The sequence below is a fragment of the Malaclemys terrapin genome, chromosome 7 (assembly GCF_027887155.1).
Source record: "Malaclemys terrapin pileata isolate rMalTer1 chromosome 7, rMalTer1.hap1, whole genome shotgun sequence".
NCBI lineage: Eukaryota > Metazoa > Chordata > Testudines > Emydidae > Malaclemys > Malaclemys terrapin.
Genome location: NC_071511.1, coordinates 27,518,263 through 27,530,611, shown reverse-complemented (window position 1 = coordinate 27,530,611; position 12,349 = coordinate 27,518,263). Strand labels below are relative to the sequence as shown.

At 40.0% G+C, this 12,349-nt stretch overlaps 1 protein-coding gene and 1 long non-coding RNA gene across 4 annotated transcripts in view; one reads left to right on the top strand and one right to left on the bottom strand.

The window, feature by feature from the left end:
- Positions 1-3,993: 3,993 nt before the first annotated feature.
- LOC128841081 (uncharacterized) lies at positions 3,994-9,058 on the bottom strand. The gene is made up of 3 exons (XR_008445767.1): positions 8,971-9,058; positions 6,054-6,134; positions 3,994-4,136 (listed from the first exon to the last, which is right to left on the bottom strand). It is a non-coding gene; the product is annotated as an uncharacterized LOC128841081 (long non-coding RNA).
- Positions 9,059-10,217: 1,159 nt separating this feature from the next.
- CACNA2D3 (calcium voltage-gated channel auxiliary subunit alpha2delta 3) overlaps positions 10,218-12,349 on the top strand; it is a 734,213-nt gene continuing 732,081 nt past the window's right edge. For all 3 annotated transcript variants that reach the window (XM_054035781.1, XM_054035782.1, XM_054035783.1), the window contains exons 1-2: positions 10,218-10,337; positions 10,983-11,064. In XM_054035781.1, the coding sequence (XP_053891756.1) occupies positions 10,225-10,337; positions 10,983-11,064 (195 nt within the window). In that variant the 5' untranslated portion in view covers positions 10,218-10,224. The remainder of the gene's footprint in view (positions 10,338-10,982; positions 11,065-12,349) is intronic.

The following is a 12,349-nucleotide window of genomic DNA, read 5'->3' as shown; positions in this document are numbered from 1 at the left end:
AATATATCCTACTGGTCTGAGAATTCTAGTTTTTAATGTGGATGTAAGACTTAACTTAACTTGTAATGCATGTGGTATTTTTTAACAGAGCTTCATATTGACTTATGAGGTCATACCACCTTACATGGGTCATAACACCAGCATTTCATGTCTTATTCTAAAATATAACCACTTGGATCACATACCATATTGTACCCACCTTCCAAACGTAAAGTATTAGCACCCTGTTTTTTGACTGATTGGAGATGGAATGAAAGTATTTCCTGGGATACATGATGAAACAGACATTATGATGGGTGTTTCCTATATGATTCAGATGGTGGCAGGGGATGGTAACCTGAAAATGCTTCATCCCTGGTTCTTTTTGATATTGACTGTCGATCACCACTGTAGGTTGCCTATAACTAGACTTAACACAAGATGACATTCATAATACCCTGGTGGTTTCAGAGCCCTAGTAAGATGACTATTAGGGCCTGAATTTGTTAGCCTGCTTGCTTAAAATGGAGAGATCCATTAAAAAGTAATGGGCACGGTGGTCTGACAGTTGTGTTTCCTGCAACTTTAATGTCATTGGGGTGGTTAATAATGCATTCACTTCTAGGTTATACTTTGACAAATATTTTACATAAGCATAAATACTCTCAAATGGTATTTTCTTTTTATTTGAAATGTATCTTTAAACAAGCTTTATTTTCACACTCAAAATCTTGTATGCCAATCCCCAATAAGCAAACCATGAGTGTTTTACAATTTCATGTCATGTAAGCTGCCATTTATTGTGCAGGTTGTAGGGAACTGGATGTATGGAATCATGGTATTGTATGCAACAGTCAGAATACTAATCTCCATGTTGTGGCTGTTTTCTAGTAGTTCCAGTGTCAAGTTGCCCAATAATTTTGAGCAAATAAATCTTCAGTCAAGATTACTACTCTAGGGCCTCGCCATGTGAGATGCTGAATCCATCACTACCTCTGATCCAAATAATGTTCTGTCTGAGGGGGTCCTGGGTAATAGATCAGTTCCTGCCTTTCAGGCAATAGGTTTCTTTACTGAACCAGAACAAGTGGTGATCTAAGACTGCAAAATATTCGCACAAACAACCCCTGATGATAGGCTGGTAGGAAGGAAAATTTGCTGGTTTGAATGAGGCAAAATAATAATCTCGCTTGACAAAGATATTTAAATAAAGTTATTTTATTTATAATAGCCTTTCAATGCAATCGATTTGTCAACCCACCTATATTCAAGATAGAAGCCAAGTAAATCCTATAGGCTGGATTTGAAAGATTCCATAACGTATCTAGTATTTCCTAACATTATTAGAAGTCTTGTATGGACCTGTTTGCCACCCTTTGACTAACTAGTTTCACGGGCAGATGATGGCTTATGACTGGATATGTGATAGCGCTTGCAATAGCTCATCTAAAAATAAAGTACTACAGAATTCTGTTAGTTGGTCATCACACTATTGCTTCCAGTAGTGATACTGAAATGGTTTTGGGCTATTACTGTGTGAGACTGTAGTTTTTCATTAGGTTGACTTTGGACATCACTATGACTAAATACTTGAGACAGTCTAATATCCTGAATTTAAAACACTGGCTTTGGTTTTTTTCTCAAGCTGATGCTAGTCTATAATAATTTAGTAGAAAACATTACTCTTCTTTGCTTGTTTCTTTATATCCATCTTTTTCCTATGTAATTTTGAGATAATTTCTCTGTGGCTTTGAGGATCAGTCAGTGTACATGATTAGGGCTGCTGGTTTGTCACAGTGTAGAAAAAGTCCCAGAATTGTGATTTCTTGGTTTTATCCATGACTTCTGTTTGCTGTGACAACCTCCAGGAAGGCTCTAGGTGGGATGCCCCACCAAACTAGTGCAGAGGAAAGGCCTGGAGTGGGGGTTGGAGAGCAAACCTGTCCCACATGCCGCAGCTTGGCTTCTGTGTCCTGTGAGCTGGGCCTGGCTTCTCGCTCTGGGCATTGTGACCTGGTGGACAGGGTTGCAGTGCCACTCACTCAAATCTGGCCTGGTGGTTCTCCTGTCATGAGAGGGTTGTCAGTTCCAAACCTGAGTGCAGCTGCGACCCCATGCTCTAATTCACAATGTCTGGAGAGGGAACCCAGGCTTAGCCCTGCAGGACACAGGAGCTACCGCAGCCCATGCCCAGGGAAAATGGGGGGCCAGGCTTGCTGTCTGCCCCTCCCTTCCCCCAGCCCATGCTGGGCCAGGATTAGGGTTGCGGTGTATGGCAGATGGTCGGTGCTCCTCACTTGCAGTCAATTGGCTTTTTTGATTTTTGTCAATGAGGCTTCCCCCATACTGAGGTTGCTTAGTACCATTTTTTGCCTATGACTCAGTTCAGATTTGTAGTTGACCACAATCCCCATCACTGAATTACCACGTGCTTGGTATCAAAAATATTTTGTTGTAATGAATCCCAAATCTGAAATGATTTAAATAATCTTCTAAGTTCATATCTTGGAGGATAGTCATTCAAAGGGTGCTAAGTTAGAGGAATTTGCATGGTTCAGATTCATCATCTGAAACAAATTATGCCAGGTTAGTGATTTAGTTTTTGTAATCTACAGACAATCCTAGATTCATCACTTAAGCGCGTTATCACTTTTGCTCTTTATTTTTTATCATAGGTATCCCATTGTAGCTTTTTTTGTCACAATATTCTGTCCATTGTGTTATATTTCTCAGTTATGATTTCTCATTTTAGTCACTAGCTTCTGTGTTTAAATATTTTGAACGCAATGAAAACATTAACTTGTATGACGTAACACTAGCCTTTGGTGTAAAAGATAATTCATTTGCTGCTGGAAGAGTTCATTTTCCAGCCTGACACTCAAAAGAAACAAAAAGCAGTCTTTTCAATAGTTGAAAATTTAAAATAAATTAAGCCTATGTGAAATGGAACTAACAGACTAGAGCTAGAGTGGACTGCTTAAATTGAATTTGGTTAGCTATAAACATCATTAATATCTTAAAGCATTCTAGCTTGCCCATGCAGCATGAGCTCTCATAGGCTGGGATGTGATAATGCTCTGCTCTTTTACATTTTAACTCCATGCAGCGATGCTAAAGCCAGCTGAACACAGTCTTTGTGCAAGCTAAATTAACTATGCATTCCTTGTGGTTTTAGGGCACACTGTGAGGTTTATTTTGGGTTGAAATATGCCGAAGATAATGTGTAGTCAAAATATTGACCTGATAGTATATTTTGAGGGGTTTGTGCTTTTCTATACAGCTTTTTATTTTAATGCTATTGTTCTCCAGCAATAGTTTTAAACATAGCTTGTATTCTATCCTATGAATACTCTTGTGAATAAAAATTTAAATATCTATAGTGAATCACAAACAATAAGTTATATATGGAAAAGTAACATTACATAGCTTTGGACATAACATGCCACATTTTTATAATTGAATTCTCTATAATATGCTATAAATCCTATTTTTTTTAAAGTCTGAAAGGCACTAACTCACGCACATTATGTGGTATTGTATTCACTAAATCCTACGAGTAGTGATACTTGACCTTAATCTTTGTCCTAAGTGGGTTGGGATCAGTCAATAATTAGCATTCCCGTACCAATAAAACACTTAGTCTCATACACTAGGGAGCTTCATAAAATTCCAACAATACATGTGCATATGTTAGGTCTGCCACAGAATAGTCTAATATGTAGACATATACACACATGCACTCAGACATCCAGTTCACTTGAAACAAATAAAAGCTGTGTTCTTATGCCAGATAAAACCAAGCCAAAGATTTTTAAAGCATTATTTTATCAATCCTTCTACCATTGGTGTGTTTCCAAATAATAATACTTAGCATTTATATTGTGCCTTTCATGTGAGGGTCTTAAAGTGCTTTGTGAGGCTTAGATATGATCATTATCGTATCCCTCTCGTTCACTTCTTTCCATTTTACATGTGTAAACATATGTGAAAGAAGAAAGAATGGAGAAATGAAAGTCACATGCAAGTTAAAGGCAAGAAAGATCTGTCAATACAGTGCACTCACTATATTATGTTTATTGTATACAGCAACCATATCCCCTCATGTTCTTCTGCTTCTTCCTTCTTTCCTCCCATTTCTTATTTGGGTCGCGTTGGGACTAAGTATATTTCAGAGAAGAAAAAAAATCATGGTATCATTTATTTTATAAAATGAAAGGATCATTACACAAAACATACCTATTTCAGAATTACAATCTCTGTGCCTTCAGCTTCCCAGAAGTATGCCACAAAGTGTGAATGTTAGCAGCTGTGCAATCCAACTAGGACATATCTTTCCATTGCTTTGCAGTATATGCATCTTCTAACTCTTATGGAATACAGGCAAATAAAATGAACTCTTGTGGGTGTTTTTTTTTCTTTTTTTAATTTCACGTAGCTGTAGCTTGCATTTTTCTGCATAGGTTTCTTTGGCCACTTTTTAGGTTTTTGCATTTATTTTCTTATCTGGGTAGGGCTCACTGTTGAGAGGATGTGTCAGAAAAAAGAAATACAATAAACATTTGTATTAATTACTTGACTTCCTCCTACTCCCCACCCCTGTTCCATATGCTTCCTTAGTGCCTCTCTTAATTGCTTTCTTTAAGCTCAAAACTGTGTCTTTCATCAAAGATCTCAAAGAATGTTGCAAAGCTGAGAACGACCCTTTTCTTTTCTTCCCACCTCACTCTTTTACATGTGCAAATATATTTGAAAGGAGAGAGGGAAGGGCATTGGAATCACTCCGATGGTTCCTTACTCCACCTGTTTACCAAAATTAACCGTTAGTCTCCATTTTCTATTCTGGCCTATGTATCATCTCTCACCCCACCCTTATCCCTTGAACTATCTTCCATTTCTTGCTCACCAAGTAAACTCCCTCAGTTCCTTCTTTAAAATGCTGTTCTTTTGTGCAGGCTTCTAACATTCATCTCCCCTCTGACCCTTTGAAAAGCTATCTGGAGTATCATATATTCTAGTTAGATTTCAACCTCTGGGAGGTGGGGTAGGAACTTTTTCATGTGTTTGTAAAGCACTGTGAACTCTTTTGCTTGATCATCTATGAATGAGAAAAAGGTGAGATGACTTTACATCCTTGGAAAAGGAGGGGGGGAACACCCAAGTTATTAGACAATGTTACGATTACCAGATAGCAACTGTGAAAAAACGGGACAGGGGGTAATAGGTGCATATATAAGAAAAAGTCCCAAAAAACTGGACTGTCACTTTAAAAACGGGACATCTGGCCACCCTAGACAACGTTTAGCTCAGCGTGGGGAATCACTCCCTGAGACTACCATTTAGTGAAAGCAGAGTGGCTTCAAGGTTCCATTGAGATAGGGTCTTCATTCTTATAGGCAATAATGTACTAGTATTTGCTTCTGAGACTCCAAGTTAGTTACAGAATACAAATATGATACAAGTTTTGTCACCTTGCATCATTGCGTAACATTTTTGTCTGTATGCATATTTTCTAGAGGCACATGGCACTTCTGAAGGCTTCTCTCAGATTCAGCAGTGATAAAGGCACGAATGAGACATTTTGGGGTTCACCCAGGCCAGTAAGTGGTTCGGTCACCATCTGCCAGGGTGTCTTGTGACTGTACAGCTCTGACCCCAACAGCCTGCTAGCATGTCACAAGCATCACCCTGGGTTTGCCCAACCTGGTTACTCCTTGCAGGATGACCTTAAAACACTTCTTGCCCCGAATTCACCTCAAAATCATGCTACTTGCAGGGATCAGTCCCTCTCACGAGACCCTCACAGAGGAAGTGTTAGGTTCACTGCCTTTGCAGAGACAGTAAAACAGAGTAACCTGTTTGCTTTTTAGAAGCACACACTTTACTGAACTTACACAGCAGTGAAGATTTATAATGAAAGTAAAAAAAGTTTATTAACAAAAGAACATGGATTAAGTGATACCAAGTAGAAGGGATAAAGGTAGAAATGGCTAAAGCAAATAAAAGTGAAAACATATTTCAAAGACTAAAACTTAATCTGCAACATACTGTCTTTTGTTCAATATGGTTCCTCTCACCTATAGTCTCCTTTTCAGCGTTCACTGAGCAGCCTGGCCAGGACCCATCACAGAGATCAACTCACTTGGTTCTTTTGTCTCCTAAGGTGAAGGATAAAGATGGAGTCTCTTTCTGTTCCTTATTATTCCCCAAGGGATGTCTGTCTTACAAGTCAAGAAGGCCTCCTGGGGATTCAATCTCCTGTGTGTCTATGGGGAGCAGGGGTCCTGTTAAATCATTCTCTCTCTCTCTCTCTCTCTCTCTCATTCAGGATAACGTCTGCCAGTTTAGCTCGATGGCTTTGTTGACGACTAATATGGAAGTGAGGTAAACCCACAGTCCTTTGTCTAGGACCTCTTTATCACCTTTACCTAGACTAGGCTGTCTAGTCTTAAATATGTCCTAGTAACATCATACAGAGGGAATTCATAACTTCACATGTGTTAACACATGCATTTTACAATAATATTAACAATCAGCATGTTATTAGCTTTCATATGGTACCTCACAAGGCATATTTTGTACAAATACTATTGCAGTGGTGCGTGTAGTGTGTGAATACAGGGGTGCCTAGGGTCACTGTGAGTAAACCAGTATAACTACAAAATGATTTCAGAAGTTAAAAGTTGATAGCCATGTATGCATCTTTTTAAATTTCAGGTGACTTCATCTCCTGTCTCACTCCAGACTATCACTAGGTTATGCGAAATTGTGAACCACAACGTAATGTCATCTATTTATGGATATTTTCACCTCAGGATTTTTTTAAATGACTTGGTTAACATAAAACTGGAATAAGATTCTTCCTTTCCATTTACCACCTACAGCTTTCATTTTACCTACAACAATCAATGTAAATAATTTAAAAACAAATCAACACCCCACAATACCTTTCGGTAGACAACTTACCTTCCCTCTTCCCCCACCCCCAACGATCATTATGAGCCCTCAATTTAGAAAAAAAGTATTTCTGCTTTGTGATACTTCCATTGCCATTATAACTTCCACATCATGGTGGTATAATGTTGAAGCTGGATGTGTTGAATGCAGTGATCTCCATGCCTTGAATAGGAGGAGTAGTCAGGCTAGGATACTACATCCACATGCCCATTGTGAAATATGTATTTACACTGGCTTATGATGATGATGATGCATGTGTTAAACCATGATTACAACACAGAATAATACAGGTTTACAGTCAATTTAGTGCATGACAGAAAAGTTCCAAAAAGCTGCATGAACATTCTAGAGTACATAAGTGAATAAGATATTGAAAATATTTTACAGTGTAGTAATGGAACATGGATATCTGGTGACAAAAACAAACTGGCCATTGCTATATTGTTTAATAAGTCTTTATAGTGTGTGGGGAGGGGGCAAAGTAAATTTTTCCTGTATTATGACAGTACAAATATTCAATTATGCACCCCCCACACACTATTAATTGTGAATAAGACCTTGTATAAAATATATAAGAAATGTTAAATAAAAAATCCATAGAGTCAAGACTTAAGTAATTCAGTGATATTGTAAGCCTCTATCCTATTAGCTAGTGATGATTTTTCACATATATTTTATGTTGCAATTTTCGAAATATCCGTCAAACATCTGCAAATACATTATATACTTTAAAAATGTTTTGAAGGCTTCAGCTAACTGTTTTGAAGAACCAAGCCAGTTCATATTTAAACCGCATTGTAAACAGTGTACTTTATGTTGGACTAAGCTACAAAAAAACCCAGTTTTCATATAAAAATATGCTTGTGTTCTAGGAGTTAAAGCCATACAAACTACTTTCCTGACATAAAATTTAAAAATTGCATAACAAACGTGTGTAGGAGAAGCATCTGTGCAGGTCTACAGTCTCATAGTGTACTGAAAAGGTTTTATTGTTTATAGGACATGTTCAAAAGGGTGTATAATTCATTATACATGGTTAAAAGAAGAACACGAGTACTTGTGGCACCTTAGAGACTAACAAATTTAATGCTCTAATAAATTTGTTAGTCTCTAAGGTGCCACAAGTACTCCTGTTCTTCTTTTTGCGGATACAGATTAACACGGCTATTACTCTGAAACTATACATGGTTAGTCATCCATACATGGTTTTTACATTTTGCCTGTAGGTAGCCTGAGCACCTGGTGATATGGCTGTATATTTAAACCATTTCTTACCAAATGTTCATTGGATCACACAGTTTTTAACATTTGCAGACCGAGGGGATCGTTAATGCACAGTCATATGGGTAGCACCAAACCACAAAATAAAACTTTCATTTCCCCTCCTAACCAAGGTAAGAGTGAAGATGAAGATGTGGGTAATCTACTTCACATGAGGGAATGAGAACTGTAGTGGGTAACAAATGCTAAAAGCCAAGCTTTTCCAATAACTGTACAAATTTGCCTTAGAACCTTTTATCTTTTTTTCTTAAATCTTCAGTTTTTCCTGAGATTTGGTCATCTTGTTAAACAGCAGTTACATTTTGGCCAGGACACACGTTCTATGGCAATCAGGTATGGGAAGGGGATAGTAATATTTACAGCAAGCTGTTCAGCACACTTGTAAAAGTTAATGTGAAAGCAAAGTACCGGTACTGTGTAGCAAACCGCAAGGGAGGAAAGGCTAAACAAAGAAAGTACACTGTGTACAAAGGAATATGGTCTAATTAGACATGAATTCCAACTACCGAGCTAGGTGAACTAGAATTCTGGCTACTGTGCAGTACCTGAGCTCTCTACCACAGTGTAAGCATGACTCAGCCCCTGCTCAGATCATCTTTAATGCCTGGTATGCTTATTTATGTTAGAGTTCAAATGCTATTTTAAATCTTTAGTTTTTGGAGGTAGAGGGTTACAAGCAAAATGGGGGGGGGAGTGAGGGAGGGGATAGAAGAGAAGAAAAACAAGGAGAGGGGAGGTTAAAACACACCAAAATACCTGGATCAATCCTTCCTGCTCCCCAGCTGCTCTCTCTGGAATAGCTTGTGCTCCTATGCCCACTTCACTAAGGGGATTCCTCCACAAGCACAAATTAATAATTCATTCATAGGCTCCAGTCCCTTAGCCTGCATTGATTTACTTATGCTGCATTTCCTTTCATTCATAAGCCTTTCCCCGTCCTGATCTCTCGGAGAGCGACTCGCTGCAGCGCTCAGCCAGGGAGGACGCTGCAAACGTGCCTTCGTGCCCAAGGACATGCACCATACGACTCAGTTCAGGGTGCGAACCTGACCTCAGCCCGGAATCCGCCGCTCCTGCGTCTCAACATGCCCCTTCGCCACGGATCCGCTCTGTCGTCTTTTCATCCCGTCCTCTTCCCCCTCGCGGCGACTCTGCGGCCGGGATGCTCAGCTGGTTTCGGCGCGAGGGGCTGAGCTCCAGCCATCCGTCTCCTCTGTAGGGCTGGGTGACAGATGCTTGTCCTGCAGCAGTGCACGGTCTGACTTGGCCAGGGCTCCGGGGGGTGTACGCAGCCCCCCTCGCGCTCCTGCCAGCCCTGCTGAGCCCTTCCAGCTCAGCCCCTAGGGCAATGTGCACTGCTCTCTTCAGCTTCCCCCCGGGAAGGGCTGAGTCGCGCTCTGAGCTCCTCCAGACTTTGCCAGACCCTGGCCCTTGGCCCTTGGCCCCTCTCCTGTGCCTGCTTTGCGCTCTCTGCGCTATCCCACTAAAAGGCGGCTCCACTGAACCAGTGCATTGGCTCACTTGATCTGGGATGAAGGCTGGAGCTTCCCGGCGAGGGAAAGGAGACCTGTAGGCAGCTTCCCATTCGTAAAGTGAGCAGTCATTGCAAGGAGGCAGCCTCCCCGCTTGGAATCAATAGAGGCTGCTTGCTCGCCGCGAAGGGCACTTTGGAGCAGCAGCAGGGCACTGAAGTAACTCCAGCACACTGCTGACTGCGGAGTTGTAAAGAACTACATGCAAAGTGGCTGCAGCAGGGCTGGAAAACGCTTCGCTGTTACCAAGGACACAATAGTTTTTTCAAGTCATTAGAGCTTTTTTCTCTGGTCCTCTCCTTCCATTATCCAGAGAGGGCCATTCCTGGGAGGGATGAGGATGGAGCTGTGATTTTTTTTTTCTTCCCCAGCGCTGCTTTGGTGGGGGGTGGGGGAGAGAGGCTTTAGCAAGCAGCTCTGCTGCTGAGATCAGCTCTGCTCGAATTTCCCCAAGTCTTCTCAGCCTCGGAGAGAAACCATGATTTTGAACCTACTCCGGGCTTTTTGGGGGGTCTTCTTTATTTTCTGGACAGCTTTTAACACAGCCCTAGTGGATGTGGTCGGATCGGAGCAGCAGATCCCCTTGTCGGTGTAAGTGTTTTCATGTTTTTGCTCTCCGACCACGCTCCAGGGGTGAAAACTTGGAACCCCGGTGCCCAAGTTTTTGTTGTTGTTGTTGTTCGTTGCAGATGTTTGACTGTTCAGAGCATTTTATTCCCTTGCCGGTTCTGTTTTGAAGTCCAGTGCCAATGATGCTTGGATTTTATTTTAGGGGTGGGTAGTAAACTGGTAGAGAAACTAAAGTTAAAAGCCTTTCTGTGTTGGAGGTGATGCATTTACTCACTCTAAATATGCTGATTTCTCAGCTTCCAATGCTATCCCGCTATTTCATCTTCCTTCTTGCAGCCAGTTAGTATGTTAGAGATTATGCAAAAACCTGTCTCTTTACAAATTAGTTTATTTATTTTTAAGTGCAGTTTAAGCAGCTTGAAATCCAAAGCCTTACCTTGGTCTATGATGTGAACTACATGTATCTTGGGGCTTGCACTTGTGAATAGCTCCTCTGTTCTTTTGATCTGATGTTATTTCCTAACAGTGCTTTTTAAGGCAACATTGCTTAGGTTCTTCAGAGTGCAGTTGAGGCTGTAGCTGTGTGTGTGTGTGTGTGTGTGTGTGTTGCCTACTGTAACATGTGTATTACATTTCTTCCTGTCTTTTTTCCCCTGCTCCCCACAGTGTAAAGCTCTGGGCCTCAGCTTTTGGTGGGGAGATCAAATCCATCGCAGCTAAATACTCAGGTTCCCAGCTTCTGCAGAAGGTAAGGATCTCTCCAGTTGTAGTAAGCAATGGTTTTAAGCACAGAAAATGGAGTCAGATTTAGTTTTCTAAACAAGCGGGAGAGCAGCACATCCTTTGGTCAGAGGGCTTTTTTTGCTTTGCATACAGTTCCTAGGCCCTGTTGTCTCCTTGCACTGCACTGGCTAGAGACTTCCTGATTATCTGGTGATTTTTAATGGATTTCAGTTCCAAAGCAAAATTACTTACTTGTGAAGTGCACAGTGAAGCCTAGAACATAGCTATTTTGTCTTCTTGTTACTATGTGATGATGTTATTTCAGCATGGAAACAGCTGCTTCTCTGTGAAAAATGTTAACTTCATTCAAGGAGCAGAATTAGTGCATATTTTATCATTCTTTGCATCTTGTGTTGTAAGCATGCAGTCCACTGTATTAGGGAAAGAAGACTACCATTGTTTATCATCTCTGCTGTTTTTGCAATCCCATTATTTCCCAATCATCTCTACCCAGTGCTGGGATGTATTACATCATTACAGATAAGGGGAATGAATGTGGTTATCTTCTTGCTCAGCTGCACAGCTGGGTCATATCCTAGTGAAGTAATGCAAAAACTTGAGAAATTGGTTTATGTCTACATAATTCTGAAGCGTAATGAGAACACAGAATTGATTATAAGACTTTAATATAAAGTTGCACAGTTAAATTAAAATAGATTCATCTTCTGATAAAAGTTCCATATTGAGATAACTTGTTTTTATAGTGGTTGATTAATTAAAAATTATGAGAGAGGTTAAAAGACTTAGGTATTGCAGTTGTGCAGCATTTAATATATGATCCTCAAAGCATGATATTGGAATCCAATAATTTCCAGTATATGAATGCCAATGATTCAGTTTATCAGGAAACTTTTTCCAAACAGGACTTTAGTCCAAGGTAACAAGTTTTGCATGCTGTGTGGTAATTGTTTATGGCACATATTTTGAAAGTATTTATATCCTTTGGAAGTTATGCAACAGACAGTATGTATTACATTGGCAATTCAAAAAGTTTATGCTAAAAATTAAAATTGCAGCAATATCTTACTGATTATTAAGGATATAACAGTACTTACTGTATAAGGAATTGATGCTTTCAGTATTGTGGTTCCCAGTATTGCAAAAATTGAGTTTCATTAAGTTAAAATATATAGCTCTTAAGAGCAAAAGTATTTGGCGTCTTAGTGCTTCTCAAGGCCATTACATTGTCTGAATGTAGCATTTTCGGTATACAGTTATTTTAATCTAACCTTTGAGACACTCTGCATTCA